Consider the following 19,893-nt stretch of genomic DNA (forward strand, 5'->3'; position numbering starts at 1 on the left):
CGGCTACGACACACACAACATCAAGAGTAAACACCGTAATTAAATACACTTGTGAATACACTATAATGTCAAAAATTATGGCCGGGTGTGAATTAGGCTGTGCTAATATACCATGCTGATGTGAATGATTATTTCGGAAATATGAGCGAAAAACGATGGGCCAAAGCCGCTGAAATACTTAGTAGTCTTTTACAGATATGTAAATGATGAATTAAAAGAAAACACAAAATTGTAAAAATGTGTGAAGGACATAAAGAATATATAGATGACATAGAAATGGCTGAAGTTATGATCAGATATTTTAGGACGCTTTTTACAATTGAGAGCTCATAAATTTGGGAAGATGGACAAGGAGAAAGATCCCCTAAAATGAAAGAAATAAAGGTAACACAGAAAGAAATTAGAGACCAAATAAAAAACCTAGATCTTAGGAAATCACATGGACTGGATGGGATTGCAAATTGGATACTGAAAGAGTGTATAGATGAACTAACAGACAAATTTTTACAAGATAATAGACTTTTCACTCAAAGAAGGAAAGGTACTGCAAGATTGGAAAAATGCAAACATCGTACCAATATATAAAGGAGGAAACAAAGAAGATCCCACAAACTTCAGACTAGTATCCCTTACAAGCACAGAAGCAAAAATATGTGAATAGGTTATCAGGAGCAAATGGATCAAACACTTGGAAGAGAATAAAATATTAAACCCTAAACAATTTGGCTTTAGAAGTGAAAGATCGTGTACCACAAACTTAATATGTTTTTACTCAAGATTAATAGAGATACTACAGGAGATGGCTGGGCAGATTGCACCTTCTTGGACTTGCAGAAGGCTTTTGACAAAGTACCACATAAAAAACTAATAAGAAAAATTTAAATAATAGGAGGAATACAAGGTAAGCTACTGGAATGGATGAAAGATTTCTTAATTGGGAGAAAATTGAGAGTGGCACTTAGGCTCTGTATTGGCTCCTTTAATGTTTGCCATATACATAAATGATATGGATGAGGGAGTGAACTGTTACATGAACTTCTTTGCTGATGATGCCAAATTACTCAAGAGAGACATGAGATAACTGCAGATTGCTACAAGAAGACCTGGACAAAACATGGGAATGGAGTCATTAAGAAATGTAGTATAATGGAATTTGGAAAAAGCAAAAATGGAATATCGGGTCAATATAAAATTGGTACCAAGGAAGTCAAAAAAGTCAACTCAGAAAGGGACCTGGGAGTGATTATCTCAAGTGACTTGCCACCTGATAAACATGTCAATAAATTAGTTGGAGAGACTTTTAACTTATTAAGATCAATGAAAGTGGCCTTTGACTCATGGCTGAAGAAATGGTAAAAAATAAGAAAAAAAAAAAATATGGAGTATGCTGCAACACTATGGGCACCTAGTACTACAAAAAAAATGAAATTGGAAAGAATACAAAGAGCAGTGACAAAAATGGCACCTACACTCTCAAATTTGACATACGAACAAAAATTGAAGAAATTACATCTACCAACACTGGAACAGAGAAGAGAAAGAGGTGATTTGCTGACCATTTACAGAATTATGAAAGGGATGGAAGTTCTTGATAGAGACGACTTATTAAGATGGGACAGAAGAGAAACAAGAGGACATGAGAAAAAGCTAAAGAAGGACAGTTACAGAAGAGATTTGAAAAAGAATAGCTTCCCACACAAGAGTGATTGATGTCTGGAACAAACTAAATGACAAAACAGTGAGTGCCAAAACTATACAAGATTTTAAGAACAAACTGGATGCGGAGAGATACGAAAACAGATCACTACGAGCATAGCTCTCTTCCCGTAAAATACAACTATGTAAATATATATACATATTAATCATGAAGAACCCAGTCGGAATAAAAGGAAACTTAGAAGAACGTATAACTTCTATATTTCAGGGCTATGGCTATTGGCCGAAATATAGAAGTTATACTTTCTTCTAAGTTTCCTTTTATTCCGACTATGGGTTCTTTGTGATTATTATTTACAAATGTGCTACTACATTATGTCTGATATATATATATATATATATATATATATATATATATATATATACAGTATGAATATTAATACACACACACACACACATAAATATATATAGTATATATATTCCTATCAGTTAGCTTACTGGGAGTTTACTTTTATTATTCACCTTTATTGGTGAGCGGTACATCTGTCAGAAGCTTGATAAGAGGATTATTCTCAGGTAGGGGGAGCTTTTCGTAGTCCACCATGATTATCATCCGGTCTTCTACCTCAGCATTTACCTTTTAATGACAGGAAAAAATATATTTATATTTTGTAGTAATAATAACAATAACAAGTTATAGTAATGATAATAATAATAACAATAATATTACTGGTGATAATGATAGTAATGAATATGATAACAATAATAGAAACAACAAAGACGGAAGTAATAACGATAATACATATATATCAATGGCTTTTTTTCCCTTACAGGGGAGGTAGCCAAAGTCAGTCATAAATCCCCACATACTCCACTCCCACTCACCAGCCCTCCCTCCTTCCCTCTTTTCTTGGCTCCTCCTGGATGATGGGTCATCCCTGCATTTTGCCCACTGCTCTGCGTCAGAAGCAGTGTCGCAAGACACAGCACATCCACAGCAATGCTGCTTCATTTAATTGGCAGCTCCCTCTCTCTCCGTCCCCTCAGAAAAAGAGAAGACGGGGAGAAATCCCTTTAGAGTGAAAATACCATTCACACATACTCCCTCACCACCCATTTCCTTCTATGCATCACGGCATCATTCATACAAAACCATTCTCCACTCACCCCCATCTTATGTCTTCTCCCTTCCTTCCTCAACAGACATTCCCCTCTTTCTCAATGCCCCTTTTACCCCATCCATCCATCTCATCCTTGGTCACCCCCTCATTTTCACTTCCTCCACCTCTACCTTCCAATTCATATCTTAGTTCTAGTACATATACCAAAGGCTTTTGGTATATGTACTAGAACTAAGATATTAATTGGAATACATAACTTTAGACATAGTTACAAAAGTTGGAACATGTACAGAAGAGAGACAAATGCTGAAGCCATAACTAAATAGTGTATACTATGCTTTCAAATGTCCTGATCTAATGAAACAAAAAGAATAGTTATGAGACTTCGATTTCATTCCCTTCGAGTACATTTGGTGTACTCATGTACCACTTTTTAGGATGTTCCTATCAATGTGTACAAATACTTCTTTCTCATTCTCATTCCAGTTATCATTTGCCCAATACATCATAAGATCCCTTCATATAACCTTTAATTCCCAGATAATAAAAATGATATATATGGTTTAACGTCACACACTCCCCCCTATTGGGAGGCTAGGATGGTGCCTCTCACAGAGGGTTTTGGTTCAACTTCACTGGTGGCAGGATTCGAACTACCCTCACCTCGACCTTCACAGCAAGTAACAACACCCTAACCCGCTCAGCCAGCGAACTTCCATAATAATAAAATAAAAAATGTTTATGGATTTGGAGAAGTCTTATGATAGGGTAGACAAGAAGGCATTGCAGATTAGGGGATTAGGGGAAAGCTGTTTAAGGCACTTAAGAGATTTTACAATATCAATAAAACTTTTGTTAGGATTGGGAATGGAGAGAGCGAGTGGATTGAGGTGAAGGTTAAGCTGCATCAGAGGTGTGTCATGTCGTCATGGCTGTTCAAATAGTATATGGATTGGGTGGCATGGGAGGTAAAGGCGATGATGATGGGCAGGGGTTTGGAGATGGTTAGAGATATCGATGCAACTCGAAAAAAAGACGTGCTTTTCTTAAAAAATTTTTTTTATAAAAAATAAAACATTAAAAAAACACGGATATCTATTTTTTTTTTTGTATTTTCCAGATAGACCATGATTAATTTGTGTATACCTTATTGTATATCTTATTTTATGTGTATGTTTAACCATTCATGGCAAGGAAATTTGGAGTGTTTAATCTTTGAAGATTATACTAAGAGTAAACTTTGCAAGGTAGCCATATTGGCCCATATACAGTATCCACACTTGTTGCAGCATCGGAGTCCTGAATAAAAAGGTCAATTACTTGTTTATTTGTATACTGTATCTGATGTCTCTTTGGATAAGGTAGATACGCATATGTGGAGGGATGAATCAAGTACTTACACCCGTTTTCATATATTTGATATTTAATATCTGAACAAATTTGGACACGTAAAAAAAAAAAAAAAAAAAAAAAAAAAAAAAAGTTTTCTTTGCATCACTAGTTAGAGATATTGGAGGGAAGTGGGAAGTGAGGCAGTTGTTTACGGATGATACTGCCCTTGTAGCGGTGTCAGAAGAGGGTCTAAGATAGTGACAGAGTTAGGAAAGGTATGTGATAGGAGAAAGATGGAGGTAAATATGGGTAAAAGCAAGGTGGTGAGATGTACAAGGGGAGAGGGGGCAGCAAGTTGGAAGTAAGTCTTAGAAGAGAGATGCTGGAGGAGGTGCATAGGTATTTGAGGTTGCAAGTGACAGGAAATTGAGGAGTTGGGGTAGAGTTAAACTGCAGAGTGAGAGAAGCAAGTAAATACCTAGGCAGATTGAACAGTATCATGAGAAATAGGCATCTGGGAATGGATGCAAAAAAAAAAAGATTATATAAAGATGTGGTTTTGTCTACAACATTGTATGGGGTGGAGACTTGGAATGAGAGATATGAAGAAGTTGTTTAAATGCATTTGAGATGAACTATATTGCTTCATTCTTTCTGTTGAGCTGCCCCACCACCCTCCTTCAGGACTGGCAACATATCATCAACATAACGACAGCACAGTTATCCGGGCAGATATCACCATGCAGCACACTGAGGAAAAAGTCCTAACCACAGTGCCACCATCTTTGAAATGTGGGAATGTCAGGTTAATGAGGGTAAGGGATAGAGTAGATAGGGCATCTAACCTATATCATGCAAGAAACAAGGCGATTGTGTGATCAGGGAGAAGATTGTGGCCTTTTGTCACCAGGGGTTTCTGGAAGTGGAAAGACATGTAATGCCTGACTCATTGCCGTGGTTCCCATGGTTCACTCCCAGTGCACCATATTTGGTACCTAGAGATTTCTGGGATACAGTAGGAGAGACGGAAACCTCAACCTCGTGATGGGGTTCTTATGGTCCACTCAGTGTACCGCATAATTCTATTTTAAGTCAGGATCAAACAATCTCATCATTGATGATGAACCTAGAGAGGACTAAAAAATGGCAAATAAAATACCTGTTTCCGAGTCTTTTTTTTTTTTAATCCATCATATAATATATATATATATATATATATATATATATATATATATATATATATATATATATATATGTGTATATATATGGACTGGCTGGTGAGGTTATTTAATGTTTGCTGGAGAGAGGGTAGAGTGCCGGAGGACTGGAGGAGTGCCTGTATAGTTCCACTTTACAAGGGAAAAGGGGACAAGTATGAATGTAGTAGTTTCAGAGGGAGTAATTGGTGAGGAACAGTGTGGATTTAGGATGGGTAGAGGTTGTGTAGATCAAATTTTTGTGGTAAGGCAAATATGTGAGAAAGCTATAGGAAAGGGTATTTTTTTGGGCTTTTATGGATCTGGAAAAGGCTTATGATAGGGTAGACAGGAAGGCAATGTGGGAGGTTTTGCAGATATACGGGATAGGAGGAAAGCTCCTAGCTGTCAAGAGTTTTTACGATAGTAGAGCTTGTTTCAGGATTAGAAATGGAGAGAGAGTGAGTGGTTCGAGGTAAAGGTGGGACTTCGTCAAGGATGCATTAGATCTCCCTGGCTGTTCAACTTATACATGGATGGGGTGGTGCGAGAGGTAAATGCAAGGGTAGTGGATCAGGGATTGGAGATGGTTAAAGAAAATGGAGAAAAGTGGGAGGTAAGCCAGCTGTTGTTTGCGGACGACACTGCGCTTGTGGCAGGATCGGAGGAGGGATTGAGGAAGTTGGTGATAGAGTTCAGGAGAGTGTGTGAAAGAAGAAAGCTGAAGATAAGTGTGGGTAAAAGTAAGGTGATGAGATGTACAAGGGGTGAAAGTGGCAGTAATCTGGAAGTGAGCATTAAGGGAGAGCGACTGGAGGAAGTGGATAGTTTTAGATACTTGGGTGCAAATGTGGCAGGAAAAGGTGGAGTGAAGGTGGAGGTAGAATGTAGATTGAGAGAAGCGAGTAAATGCCTTGGTGGATTAAAGAGTGTAATGAGGAATAGACATTTGGGAATGGATGCTAAGAGGAGACTGTATGAAGGAGTGATTGTGCCAACAGCACTGTATGGGGTAGAAACATGGAACATAAGAGAGGAAGAGAGGAGTTTGAATGTGTTTGAGATGAGGTGTCTGAGAAGTATGATAGGGGTTGAGGGGGGGGTCGCCAATTTAACGAAGCGGCCTTGCTGTGGATGTGCTGTGTCTTGCGACACTGCCTCTGACCCAGGGCAGTGGACAGGGTGCAGGGATAACCCTTCATCCAGGAAGTGCTAAGATAAGAGGGAGGGTGGAGGGGAATGGAGTTTATTTAGGGAAACAAACATTCTAGGGATTCACAATGACAAGGAGGGACAGATCCTAAATTGGGAGGAAGCCACTGTTTTATTCATGGAAGGACATTGAATCACTTTATATAACTAATCATAAAAAATAGGAAGAACATTGAATCACTTTATATAACTACATACATACATATACCAAGGCTTTTTCCCCCTTACAAGGGGGGTAGCCAAAAAGAAAAAGGCATAAAATCATTCCCACCCATTCCATCCCTGAATGCACTCCACACCCCTCCACCCTCCCTCTTATCTTAGCACCTCCTGAATGACGGGTCATCCCTGCACCTTGTCCACTGCCCTGGGTCAGAAGCAGTGTCGCAAGACACAGCACATCCACTGCAAGACCGCTTCATTAAATCGGCGACCCCCTCTCTCCGTCCCCCCATTGCATAAAAGGAGAGGACGGGGAGAAATCCCTTGGGCTGCGTCAAAATTTGCTCACACATACTACCTCACCCCCCATCCACCTCATGCAATCACATCATCCATATACAACCAATCTCCATTCACCCCTGTCTTCTGTCCTCTCCCATCCTTCCTCAACAGACATTCCCCTCTTCCCCAAAGCCCCCTTCACCCCATCCATCCACCTCATCCTAGGACGTCCCCTCCCTCCACATCTGCCTTCCACACCTCTTTTACTAGTCTTTCTTCACTCATTCTTTCCATGTGTCCAAACCATCCTAATATTCTTTCATCAACCCTATCTCCCAGCTCCTTTTCCACCCCTGTTCTCCTCCTCACCTCCTCATTTCTCACTCTATCTAGCCTAGTAACCCCCCATCATACTTCTCAGACACCTCATCTCAAACACATTTAAACTCCTTCTCTCTTCTTCTCTTATGTTCCATGTTTCTGCCCCATACAGTGCTGTTGGCACAATCACTCCTTCATACAGTCTCCTCTTCGCATCCATTCCCAAATGTCTATTCCTCATTACACTCTATAATCCACCAAGGCATTTACTCGCTTCTCTCAATCTACATTCTACCTCCACTTTCACTCCACTTTTCCCTGCCACATTTGCACCCAAGTATCTAAAACTATCCACTTCCTCCAGTCGCTCTCCCTTAATGCTCACTTCCAGTCTACTGCCACTTTCACCCCTTGTACATCTCATCACCTTACTTTTACCCACATTTATCTTTAGTTTTCTTCTATCACATACTCTCCCAAACTCTGCCACCAACTTCCTCAATCCCTCCTCCGATCCTGCCACAAGCGCAGTGTCGTCCGCAAACAACAGCTGGCTCACCTCCCACTTTTCTCCATTTTCTTTAACCATCTCCAATCCCTTGCATTTACCTCTTTATATAACTAATTACTTTATATAACTACTTTATATAACTAATCATAAAAAAGGAAGATCTTAAATAGACAACTGCCACAGCTACATTTGCCCTCCAGGAAAGGAAACTCGAAATTACCTGAATAAACATTTAGATCTATTTTCATTCTCATTCTTTTTTTTTTTTTTTTACTATCCATATCTCTCACCATTACAATGTTGGTAATGTTGATATAGACGCAAGTCTCAGTCATCAAGCCCCCTGCCTGCCTGCCTTCTGAGCTGCGATATAAAAATCAATAGATTTATTCCTGAAAAGCGCTCAGTGGCAATAACCCCCTTCTTTGTAGACGATCACCCTTTCATTTTGCTACAGGCTTTTCTATTAAAAAGAATTTTTTTTTGCAAAAGTGGGCAACTGATATGGGTAGTCTATTCCTTTCTTTGAGAAAGCTTATCTGTGAAACAAGTTCGGAATAAATTCCTTTATGCATGTGTATATATGTATGTGTATATATATATATATATATATATATATATATATATATGCATCATGTATGTAAGGATGTATGTGTGTGTATGTATATATGCATGCATGTATGTATATACAGTATGTATGAATGTAAGTATATAATAATATTATAAATATATGTAACTATATATACTACATTAATGACTATGTAGGCTATGTACAGTGTATACATGCATGTATATTGTATGTATGTGTTTGTACGTACGTGCTCATATACACATCTATAAATTCATACGAGTTTTGCCTGGCGGACATTTAAGACAGCCTGTTTCAATTGAGCCTTACTTACCTCGATGTTAACGACAGCCGCTGTGCGCTCAACTAAGACTTCATGGTAGAAGATGGGCAAGGAAATTGCCATTTCTTCAGCTTCTTCAATGGTTACGTTCCGAGGTTCTGTGTAGTGGTATATTTATATAACATATCTGCACTTTTGAAAGATAAAATAGATTGTATTCACAACACAATAACTCCATAGTATGAACACAGCTTTTGACTATTCGTAAGTCTATTATACTGTAGTTCAAATACAAATTGAAAATATATTCGATTCATTTACCAAGATCATTTGAAGATCATTATGATTATGAATATGATTATCATATTGACATATTATGATATTACATATAGATATGGCCACTTTCAGTCAGAATGTATTTCAGCTGGGTTAGATTTTAAACTGTTCAATTAAATTGCGACTGGATGATCGATGAATTTTTTTGATAACATTAATACATACATACATAAATACGTTCATACATATACATACATTTATTACATACCAGTAGCCGTAGTGCCAACACCTACCTAGTTAGTACTTGGTGTTCCAGTGATACAGCAGTGCTTCAATTAAATATAACTAAAAGTGTATCTATGGGAAGGGGAGTGCTTGTGCACACCCAAAATTATTATTTAGAACGTAAAAAGTGAGATATAGAAGGAAAGTGTTGACAAGTCGGAGGTTTCCCAGGACGGTCTACCAGCATCGACAACCGCGTTTGACTGTATGAGTAAACTGTTACGCAGAAGCGCTTGATAGTGTGAAACCGAAGGAGAACATAAATCCTGATCATAGATCACCAAGAAGTACCAAAAGATTTATATTTTATAGTAGTAAAGATAGTAATTTTCTGGGTTTACGGGACATGAAACAAGGCTCTTTAGTAGAATTTTAGATATAGAGATGTGAGAAATATGAACGATATATGGAGAAGAGAAACAAACGATTTATGGTAAACAAAAAATAACTTGAACAATGATATTGCTGTCTTGAAGGGAACCACCCCCGAAAACTCCTTGGACTCATATCTCGCTTCTGGTTCATCCAATTGCTTTTAAATTTTAATATGTTGTTTTTTAGTGTAAAGGGATGCTATTCTGTAAATTTCATCAAATATGGGTGAATGGTAGCGACTACAAAAAAAAGTGTTTTTCTTTTTTGACCTCAGAATAAAAAAATTCATTTTTTTTTTTTTTTTTTTTTTTAGTTTTATCATAGACTGGAAGTGAACATTAAGGGAGAGCGACTGGAGGAAGTTGATAGTTTTAGATACTTGGGTGCAAGTGTAGCAGGAAAAAGTGGAGTGAAGGTGGAGGTAGAATGTAGATTGAGAGAAGCGAGTAAATGCCTTGGTGGATTAAAGAGTGTAATGAGGAATAGACATTTAGGAATGGATGCGAAGAGGAGACTGTATGAAGGAGTGATTGTGCCAACAGCACTGTATGGGGCAGAAACGTGGAACATAAGAGAAGAAGAGAGAAGGAGTTTGAATGTGTTTGAGGTGAGGTGTCTGAGAAGTATGGTGGGGGTTACTAGGCTAGATAGAGTGAGAAATGAGGAGGTGAGGAGGAGAACAGGGGTGAAAAAGGAGCTGGGAGATAGGGTTGATCAAAGAATATTAGGATGGTTTGGACACATGGAAAGAATGAGTGAAGAAAGACTAGTAAAAGAGGTATGGAAGGCAGATGTGGAGGGAGTGAACATGAGGGGACGTCCTAGGATGAGGTGGATGGATGGGGTGAAGGGGGCTTTGGGGAAGAGGGGAATGTCTGTTGAGGAAGGAAGGGAGAGGACGGAAGACAGAGGTGAGTGGAGAATGGTTGGATATGGATGATGTTGTGATTGCATGAGGAGGAATGGGCGGGGGGGTGAGGGTGAGGTAGTATGTGTGAGTAAATTTTGACGCAGCCCGAAGGGATTTCTCCCCGTCCTCTCCTTATATGCACGGGGGGACGGAGAGGGGGGGGGTCGCTGATTAAATGAAGCGGCCTTGCTGTGGATGTGCTGTGTCTTGCGACACTGCTTCTGACCCAGGGCGGTGGGCAAGGTGCAGGGATGACCCGTCATCCAGGAGGTGCTCAGATGAGAGGGAGGGTGGGAGGGGTGTGGAGTGTATTTAGGGATGAAATGGGTGGGAGTTATTTTATGCCTTTCCCTTTTTGGCTACCTCCCTTGAAAGGGGGAAAAAGCCTTGGTATATGTATGTATGATGTATGATGCTTCATTCAGGAGGTGCTAAGATAAGAGGGAAGGTGGAGGGGTGTGGAGTGTATTCAGGGATGGAATGGGTGGGAGTGATTTTGTGCCTTTTTCTTTTTGGCTACCCCCCCTTGTAAGGGAGAAAAAGCCTTGGTATATGTATGCATGTATGTATGTTTATCATAGAAACTTTGTTTATACATCTACATTATGTAGGTGTTTATTTTTTAATTTTCTATTTTGTCTTCGAAAGAAAAAACATCGAAAAGTTTTTTTAGGGCTCCTGAATTTTTTTCTTTTTTGACAAGTTAAAAAATCGAATTCCTACAAATATATATATATATATATATATATATATATATATATATATATATATATATATATATATATATATATATATATATATATTTGTTGAAGTATAAAATAATACCTAATGTAAGTTCATCAATACCACTGTCTGGGTATTGGCTGCTTGTTATTGTGGCAAAGTAGCATGCAGTTGATACTTTAGGGTCTATATGAGGCGCCCCTACGGACCAGAGCCACACATCATTTTGTCTATGATAGAGGAAAACTCTGTTCATAGAGAAATGATGACACTTTTATACTACGACTGTCCCTCCGTTATGCTGTCCCCCAACCCCTTGTTGCTGTCCTGTACCATTTCTCTGAGTATTCTTTTTCTGTGGTGGGGGAATTCCCTGTGGTGGGGGAAAAGAATACTGCCACCAAGTATTCCCACTTGGATCGTAAGAGGCGAGAAGAAAGGGACGGGGATTGGGACTAGGCATCCTTCTTGTAGCCCCACAGGGGACATTCCTAAACAAAAAAGAGAAGGCATAAGAAGGTCTGGGAGTTTTCCGACCAGCACCCTAAGGTTTGGGTCTTTTAATGTGCATGGATGTGGTACAGATGAGAATAAAAGGGAAGAGATAGGTAGTATGTTTGTGAGAAGAAAGATGGATGTGTTGGCTTTGAGTGAAACTAAGTTGAAAGGGAAAGGTGAGTATAAGTTTGGGAGTGTAAGTGGGAGGTTATCAGGAGTGAAGAGAGGGCGAGGGAGGGAAGGGGTGGCTATTCTAGTAAGTGAAGAGATAGGTAAACGGGTAGTGGAGTGGAAGGAGGTTTCCTCAAGGATAATGTGGATGAAGGTGAAACTGGGAAAGGAGATGTGGGTCTTTGTAAGTGCATATGGGCCTGGCAGTGAGAAGAGTGTAGAAGAAAGGGAGGCCTTTTGGATAGATTTAAATGAGTGCATAGAGGATTTAGGGAGAAATGTCAATGTAATAGTACTAGGAGACCTTAATGCTAGGGTAGGAAATGTTCCAATCGATGGGAAATGTGGAGTTACAGGAAAGAATCGTAGTGGAGAGTTGATGGTGGAAATGTGTCTAGAAAGAGAGTTGATGATAGCAAAATAGTGTTTAGGAAGAAAGTCAAGCATAAGTACACATGGGAGAGGGTGGTGGAGGGAAGGGTGGTAGATAGAGCGCTAATGGATTATGTAGTGGTAAATAGGATTATGATAGGAAGAGTTAAGGATGTACATGTGCTAAGGGGAGAGGGTGGGGGAATATCAGATCATTTTTGGTGGAAGGTAAGTTGAGAGTGGAGGATAGATGGAGGAAGAGGAAATGGACAAAAGGTAGGGAGGTTCTTAGAGTGAACTCTTTGAATGAAAAGGGAAAGGAGAGGGAGTACGGAAAGAAGCTGAAGGAGGAGTGGGAGGGAGTAAAGGATAGAGTAGAGCTGGGTGTGGAGGAGGAATGGGGATGGTTCAAGGAGGGAGTCATAAAGTGTGCAAGGATGGTGTGTGGAACAAGAAGGACAGGGGGATATAGAAGAAAGGGTGGTGAATGGTGGGATGAGGAAACAAAGAAGGTTGTAGGAGAGAAGAAGCGAGCTTTCACAGATTGGTTACAAAATAGGACGAGGGAGTCATATGAGAGGTACAAAGAAAAGAAAAGAGAAGTAAAGCAAAAGGTAAAGGAGGCAAAGAGGAGAGCAGATGTGAAATGGTGTAAGAGTATGGTAGAAAAATTTGAATGTAATAAAAAGATGTTTTGGAAAGAAATTAAGAGAGGAGGAGGAGGCAAATCAAGTAGAGAAGAAAAGGTAAAAGGTGCAGATGGAGAGATGATAATGGAAGAGAAGGAAGTAAGGGGAAGATGGGCAGAATATTTTAGGGAGTTGCTAAATGTGAAGGAGGATAGGGAGGGAAAGATAGCTGCAGTGGGAGAAGCGAAGAAAATGAGAGTGATGAGTGAGGAGAATGGAGGAGAAATAAGGAAGGATGAAGTGAAGGCAGTTGTTAAGATGATGAAAGCAGGTAAGGCACCTGGTCTGGATGGATGCCATGCAGAATGTCTGAAAAAGGGAGGTACAGTGATGATGGACTGGCTGGTGAGGTTATTTCATGTTTGCTGGAGAGAAGGTAGAGTGCCGGAGGACTGGAGGAGTGCCTGTATAGTTCCAATTTACAAGGGAAAGGGGAACAAGTGTGAATGTAGTAGTTTCAGAGGGATTAGCTAATTAAGTGTAGTTGGGAAGGCTTATGGGAGGATCATGATTGAGAGGATTAGGAGAGGAACAGAGGGAGTAATTGGTGAGGAACAGTGTGGATTTAGGTCAGGTAGAGGTTGTGTAGATCAGATCTTTGTGGTAAGACAGATATGTGAGAATGCTATAGGAAAGGGGAAGGATTTTTTTTTTTTTGGCTTTTATGAATCTGGAAAAGGCTTACAATAGGGTAGACAGGAAGGCACTGTGGGAGGTTATGCAGATATATGGGATAGGAGGAAAGCTTCTAGGAGCTGTCAAGAGTTTTTATGAGAGTAGTAGAGCTTGTGTCAGGATTGGAAATGGAGAGAGTGAGTGGTTCGAGGTAAAGGTGGGACTTCGTCAAGGATGCGTTATGTCGCCCTGGCTGTTCAACTTATACATGGATGGGGTGGTGCGAGAGGTAAATGCAAGGGTAGTGGATCAGGGATTGGAGATGGTTAAAGAAAATGGAGAAAAGTGGGAGGTGAGCCAGCTGTTGTTTGCTGACGACACTGCGCTTGTGGCAGGATCGGAGGAGGGATTGAGGAAGTTGGTGACAGAGTTTGGGAGAGTATGTGATAGAAGAAAGCTAAAGATAAATGTGGGTAAAAGTAAGGTGATGAGATGTACAAGGGGTGAAAGTGGCAGTAGACTGGAAGTGAGCATTAAGGGAGAGCGACTGGAGGAAGTGGATAGTTTTAGATACTTGGGTGAAAATGTTGCAGGAAAAGATGGAGTGGGGGTGGAGGTAGAATGTACATTGAGAGAAGCGAATAAATGCCTTGGTGGATTAAAAAGTGTAATGAGGAATAGACATTTGGGAATGGATGCGAAGAGGAGACTGTATGAAGGAGTGATTGTGCCAACAGCACTGTATGGGGCAGAAACATGGAACATAAGAGAAGAAGAGAGAAGGAGTTTGAATGTGTTTGAGATGAGGTGTCTGGAAAGAATGAGTGAAGAAAGACTAGTAAGAGAGGTATGGAAGGCAGATGTGGAGGGAGTGAACATGAGGGGACGTCCTAGGATGAGGTGGATGGATGGGGTGAAGGGGGCTTTGGGGAAGAGGGGAATGTCTGTTGAGGAAGGACGGGAGAGGACAGAAGACAGGGGTGAATGGAGAATGGTTGTATATGGATGATGTTGTGATTGCATGAGGTGGAACGGGTGGGGGGATAGAGGGTGAGGTAGTATGTGTGAGCAAATTTTGACGCAGCCCAAGGGATTTCTCCCCGTCCTCTCCTTTTATGCAATGGGGGGACGGAGAGGGGGGGTCGCCGATTTAATGAAGCGGCCTTGCTGTGGATGTGCTGTGTCTTGCGACACTGCTTCTGACCCAGGGCAGTGGACAAGGTGCAGGGATGACCCGTCATCCAGGAGGTGCTCAGATAAGAGGGAGGGTGGAGGGGTGTGGAGTGTATTCAGGGATGGAATGGGTGGGAATGATTTTATGCCTTTCCCTTTTTGGCTACCTCCCTTGTAAGGGGGGAAAAGCCTTGGTATATGATGATGATGAAATTGATCAGAGTTTTTATCGATTTTTTTAGGTTATTTGAAGTCCAAAAAACAACATTTAGAGATATCGGCTTTTTTTTTTTTTTTTTTCCTTGTCCTGCCATGTGTATTCATCTAATTGGCATGAAATGTTCACATATGATTGTGTATACATTGTTGACTAAGTGTAGAATGATGAAGCATTTGGTCCCCCTTTCTAAAGAAAGTATCACTCATAAGTGATAAGCCGGGCAGCGATAACACACTCTCCCCTTCATCTCTGCTATATTCTCCTTGGTTTGAAGAGTCTTGATGCCTTTTCTTCTTTCTCCCTTTACCCTTCTTGAGGTTGGATATCTTCACTATTGCAAGCTTACGTTTGCAGGTCATCTTGCAAGACGAATATAAAAGGTAATTATTTAACTTTATCTAGCGATAGTTAGACCCATCCTTGACTATGCGGTACAGGTTTGGTCTCCGTCCTACAGAATGGACATAAATTCACTAGAATCAGTACAGAGAAGAATGACGAAAATGATACATGGACTCGGAAATTTGCCTTACGAAGAGAGGCTTAGGCACCTAAACTTACACTCTCTGGAAAGACGCAGAGTGCAGGGTGATCTAATAGAAGTGTTCAAGTGGATCAAACAAGGTCATCATAATAAAACAACAGGGCAGGACTCGCAGTAATGGGTATAAACTGGACAAATTTAGATTTAAGAAGGAAATAGGCAAGAATTGGTTTACTAATAGTGGTAAGCGCTGAAACTATCAGTTGTTTTAAAAAACGATTAGACAACTTTATGGATGGGGATGACAGGTGGTGATGGATACGAAGCTGCCTAGTGTAGGCCTTATGGTCTCTTGCAGTCTCCTTTATTCTTATGTTCTTATGTAATATTGCAGAAACGTAGCGTAACAACCTCTCTGATGTTTACGTAGACACTGTCGAAATTTATATAAAGAAAAAGATATTTTGATGATAGTTTTACGTAGTTATAAACATTGAATGATGCCTAATTTTCTAGCGCATGCCTCAGCCTATGACGCCCGGGTCATATGAAAATGGCGTCTGGGGGGAAAGAATTTAATTTTTAGAAAAAAAAAAAAAAAGTGATAGTTTCAGGTAGCAGTGACAGGGTGAGCGAATAAAACTGAAAAAAAAATATATATATATTCGTGAAGGATTCACTGGTGTGGCCCCCCTTAAAAAAAGTAAACAGTGAAATGAAGGAAGAAATTAGGGTACAAAAACAGGGACTGGCAGAACTGAAAGGTGAAAAAAAAAAAAAATGAAAAAAATGAAAACGTAAATAATGAGACCAGAAGGAAAGAGGCAGATGAGAAGATTAAAACAATGACCATGGGAGCAGGAAAAAGCATAGAAAAAAGTGAATTACAACAGCTTAGGAATGATTGGAAAAAGAATAAGGAAGAAGATAAAGAAATTTTCAAAGAAATAGTTCGTTAACAGATGCAGGAGAAGGCCGAAAATGCAGTTATTAAGGCAATCATACTAAAAGAAAACTTGGTAAGAGACACAGTAGACAAGAAAAAATATATAGAGGTTTATGATTTAAAGGAAAAACATAACCGAAATTGGTACCAGAGAAAAAAAGAGGACAAGAAGGTATTATCTTAATTGCACACACCTACGCGATATAGCATTAGAAAATTAGATATTAATTTTGCAAATTATAGTACATGAACGTAATATGCTATTTTCTTGGTGGAAATGAAAAAAGAAGAAGAAAAAAAAAACTTGCTACAAACAAATTAACTAAAGAACGAAACCGCTAGGATACGGTACGGACGCCATTCCAGTCCAGTCACTATCAGATGACGGCTTTCACGTTGTGGACCGGGCGGTCTCCAACTCAAGGTGACGTTAATAAGCGCTGTTACTAAGACAATAGGTCCTTGGGCTTTATGAGAGAACACGGGGTTCTGCCGTCGTCTGTTAATTGCTCGAGGTACAATAAGAATCAGGCCGTCTGTATCCGTGACGACGACGACCCGGGTGATCTTTAGAATTTGAGGTACCGAATTCCTAAACATTGGTTAGGTTAGGTTAGAATAGATTAATTTGTCATTCTTTCATTTCTTCGACCTCGGCATATATAAAAACAAACTGGTGTATCATTCAACCGCTGCGGTTTCATTCGTTAGAAGATAGGTTTTTAGCATTTTTTAAATTAATTTCCGACAAGAAAATCGCATATTACGTTGATGTATTATAATTTCAAAATTGATAATTTATTTTCTATTGCTATATCGCGTAGGTGTGCACAGCTAAAATTTTACCACAAAGAATTGGCAAAAAGTGTTCTAAAAGTACAAGACAGTGACCAAGAAATAGACAAGGAAATAGAAGTGCATGTCACAATTTTTGAAATTGTGACACCCGGCTCGCTGTCTCGCCTTCCCATTTTCTCGTCTGTTTTCTCACCACTACGGTCCTTCGTTCCCTATACTCGGGGGAATTACCAGAGTCCTTAAGACTTCTAGTAGCTACATCCTGTCCTTTCTCCTCCTCGTTATCCTCTTCATCTGTCATGTCATTTTTGACAATCAATTTCAGTGCCTTAACGAAGGGAGAGACTTCTAATTATCTAGATACACCCCCCCCTTTTGATTTGTGTTCTCAGAGCCATGCTCAACGGTTTTCGCGCCCACACAAAGCGCTCAAACACACCCCCTCCCCCCCCCCCTGCGCGCTGCCACATATTTGTTTAAGCTAGGCAATTAGAATAATTAGGATTGTGTCTAACCCGCTCGTGAACAGTGTCTACCTCAAGGAACAATTGCAACTGTGTCACCTCCCACATGAACATTATTCGTAGTACCCTTCACAACTAGGGACGGAGACATAGAACTATTGGCACCGTCGGAAGCCGGCTAGCGAGCATCACGACCTGACATGCCGTGAGACAGAGGTCAGTCTAGCGTGGGTTCTCAGAGAACATGAAGTAACTCCTACGCGGTCTCGGAAGATTCAGGTGCATTGGTCTCGCACAGTGGCTGCGATGATTCACTTCGTTAATACGAACTAGTTAAACGCCATCCAAAATTCAAGACCGATTGACCCCTAGTGTCAGGTGAACACGCGTAACTAAAACATAAGTGTCAAGGAACTCAGTGCTACGGCGTTCCGTGTTACCTGTGATCAGGATCTCATCGCCATCGTGTAGATTACCAGGATCATCGCATCAAGGTCGCGAGGTGCAGATACATCCCCTTTCGGGACATCCAGACCGGAAGGACGTTAGCGGAATTGCGGAGAGACGCCTACCCAGCCGTCTTCAGTGCCCGCTCGGAGATACCAACCGTGACCAGGCAGTTCCCGCCCATCGCTACAAAGGCCTCATCCGAGGTGCGAAGCCGTGCTCGTCTGAACCCACTCCCACCACCAACAGTAGATGCTAAGTTTAATTTATTTGATGTTACTGTAAGATGTTTAGTTGAAGCGCAGGGAGACAGAGTACGATAGGAACCATTAATTAACTTTTAGACCAACCTTTATAGACTATACTAACCATATTTGATATTTGAACAAGTTATCAATTAAAGTCACATTAGGAATTCTGGGTTTCATTACCCAAAGACGGTCATCTTTATGAGTTGTCCCCACACCCCTCTTTGATTTACGTACATACACGCTTGCTGTGAGGAAGCACGCGTGGTCCCGTGTGGTAATGCGAATCTCCTGGACTTCGGCTTCCCCACTGAGATTATCCTCCTCCTCCATTCTTCACTCCCTTGAGGTACGTATTTCCCCACGCCCCCTCAACCACCTCCTCCTCCTTCCACTGTCCAGGAAATTTGTAATACGACAGTGCACAGATTGGGTAAATATGTAGAAGGAAAATCTCGACCAATAAAGATTAAATTAAGGTCACAAGTGGCAATAAAAGTTTTAATAAGAACAGGAAAATTGGCAATAAGTAAAGACTATAAAAATGTATGGAGAAAAAGAGACAGGAATGACGAAGATAGTGAAAAATTTAGGACATCAAGAAACGAAGCTTAAAAAAAAGAGAGAGAGAGAGAGAGAGAACGGAGATCGAGAAAACGCAATATCATTGGAGTGTTAGATTTGAGACTAAAAAGTGGTATAATAAAAAAAAAAAAAAAAAAAAAAACACGAAATATCAAGAAAACAACATAGAGGATGTAGAAAGTTAAAACTAGGGTATACAGATATAAGTGGTTTGATTTCTGGATTAAACGAACTAAATGATTATCTATTAGAAGTTAAACCAGATGTAATGGGAATTGTGGAGACAAAATTAAGAGTTCCACTAGTACCAAAGAGAGTTGGACATGGATTATGTAATAATTGGCTTAAAATAGGAGAAACAGGGTGGAGGAGTCATGTTCCTGACTAAGAAAAACTTAAATGTGACGAAAGTTACATATGGAACGAACAGGGTAGAAATTATCACAATAAAATTTGAAGATAATGATATGAAAAACAGAAAATTTGCAGTGATTTGTGTGCCCCCCGAAACAGGGTCTTGGACAAAGATAGATCACTTCAAAATGTTAAATGATACTAAATCTTTATTTAACGAGATGCTAATGGATGGAAGTATCGCAGTACTCATGGGTGACTTTAATTACAAAGAAATATGTTGGGAAGAGATGACAGTGAATGGTGGGGAAGATCAGTGGGTGAATGTATTACTCGACATGACAATGGAACATACAATGACACAGTGGGTAAAGGAGAGCACTAGATTTAGAAATAATGAAGAACCATCAAGACTAGATCTAATATTTACGTCAGAACCCGAAATAGTAGACAAAATTAAATACAAGACATCAATTGTCAAGAGTGACCATATACTACTCCAGTATAATTAGAAGAGGAAATATATATAAGAGAAATGAGGAACACAGAAAGGGCAGACTGATGTATAGTAAAGCAGACTTTGAGAAACTTAAGAATGTTTTTCTTAAAGCGAACT

The 19,893-nt window shown here is 40.0% G+C and overlaps 1 protein-coding gene across 1 annotated transcript in view; it reads right to left on the reverse strand.

Annotated features, from left to right (window-relative positions):
- LOC143030916 (polycystin-1-like protein 2) overlaps positions 1-19,893 on the reverse strand; it is a 292,044-nt gene that overhangs the window by 199,479 nt on the left and 72,672 nt on the right. The window contains exons 10-11 of the mRNA XM_076194168.1: positions 8,696-8,802; positions 2,179-2,293 (exon numbers count right to left, since the gene is read on the reverse strand). Coding sequence (XP_076050283.1) covers positions 2,179-2,293; positions 8,696-8,802 — 222 coding nt within the window. The remainder of the gene's footprint in view (positions 1-2,178; positions 2,294-8,695; positions 8,803-19,893) is intronic.

Source organism: Oratosquilla oratoria, chromosome 12 (assembly GCF_046742065.1).
Source record: "Oratosquilla oratoria isolate Oo_2021 chromosome 12, ASM4674206v1, whole genome shotgun sequence".
NCBI lineage: Eukaryota > Metazoa > Arthropoda > Malacostraca > Stomatopoda > Squillidae > Oratosquilla > Oratosquilla oratoria.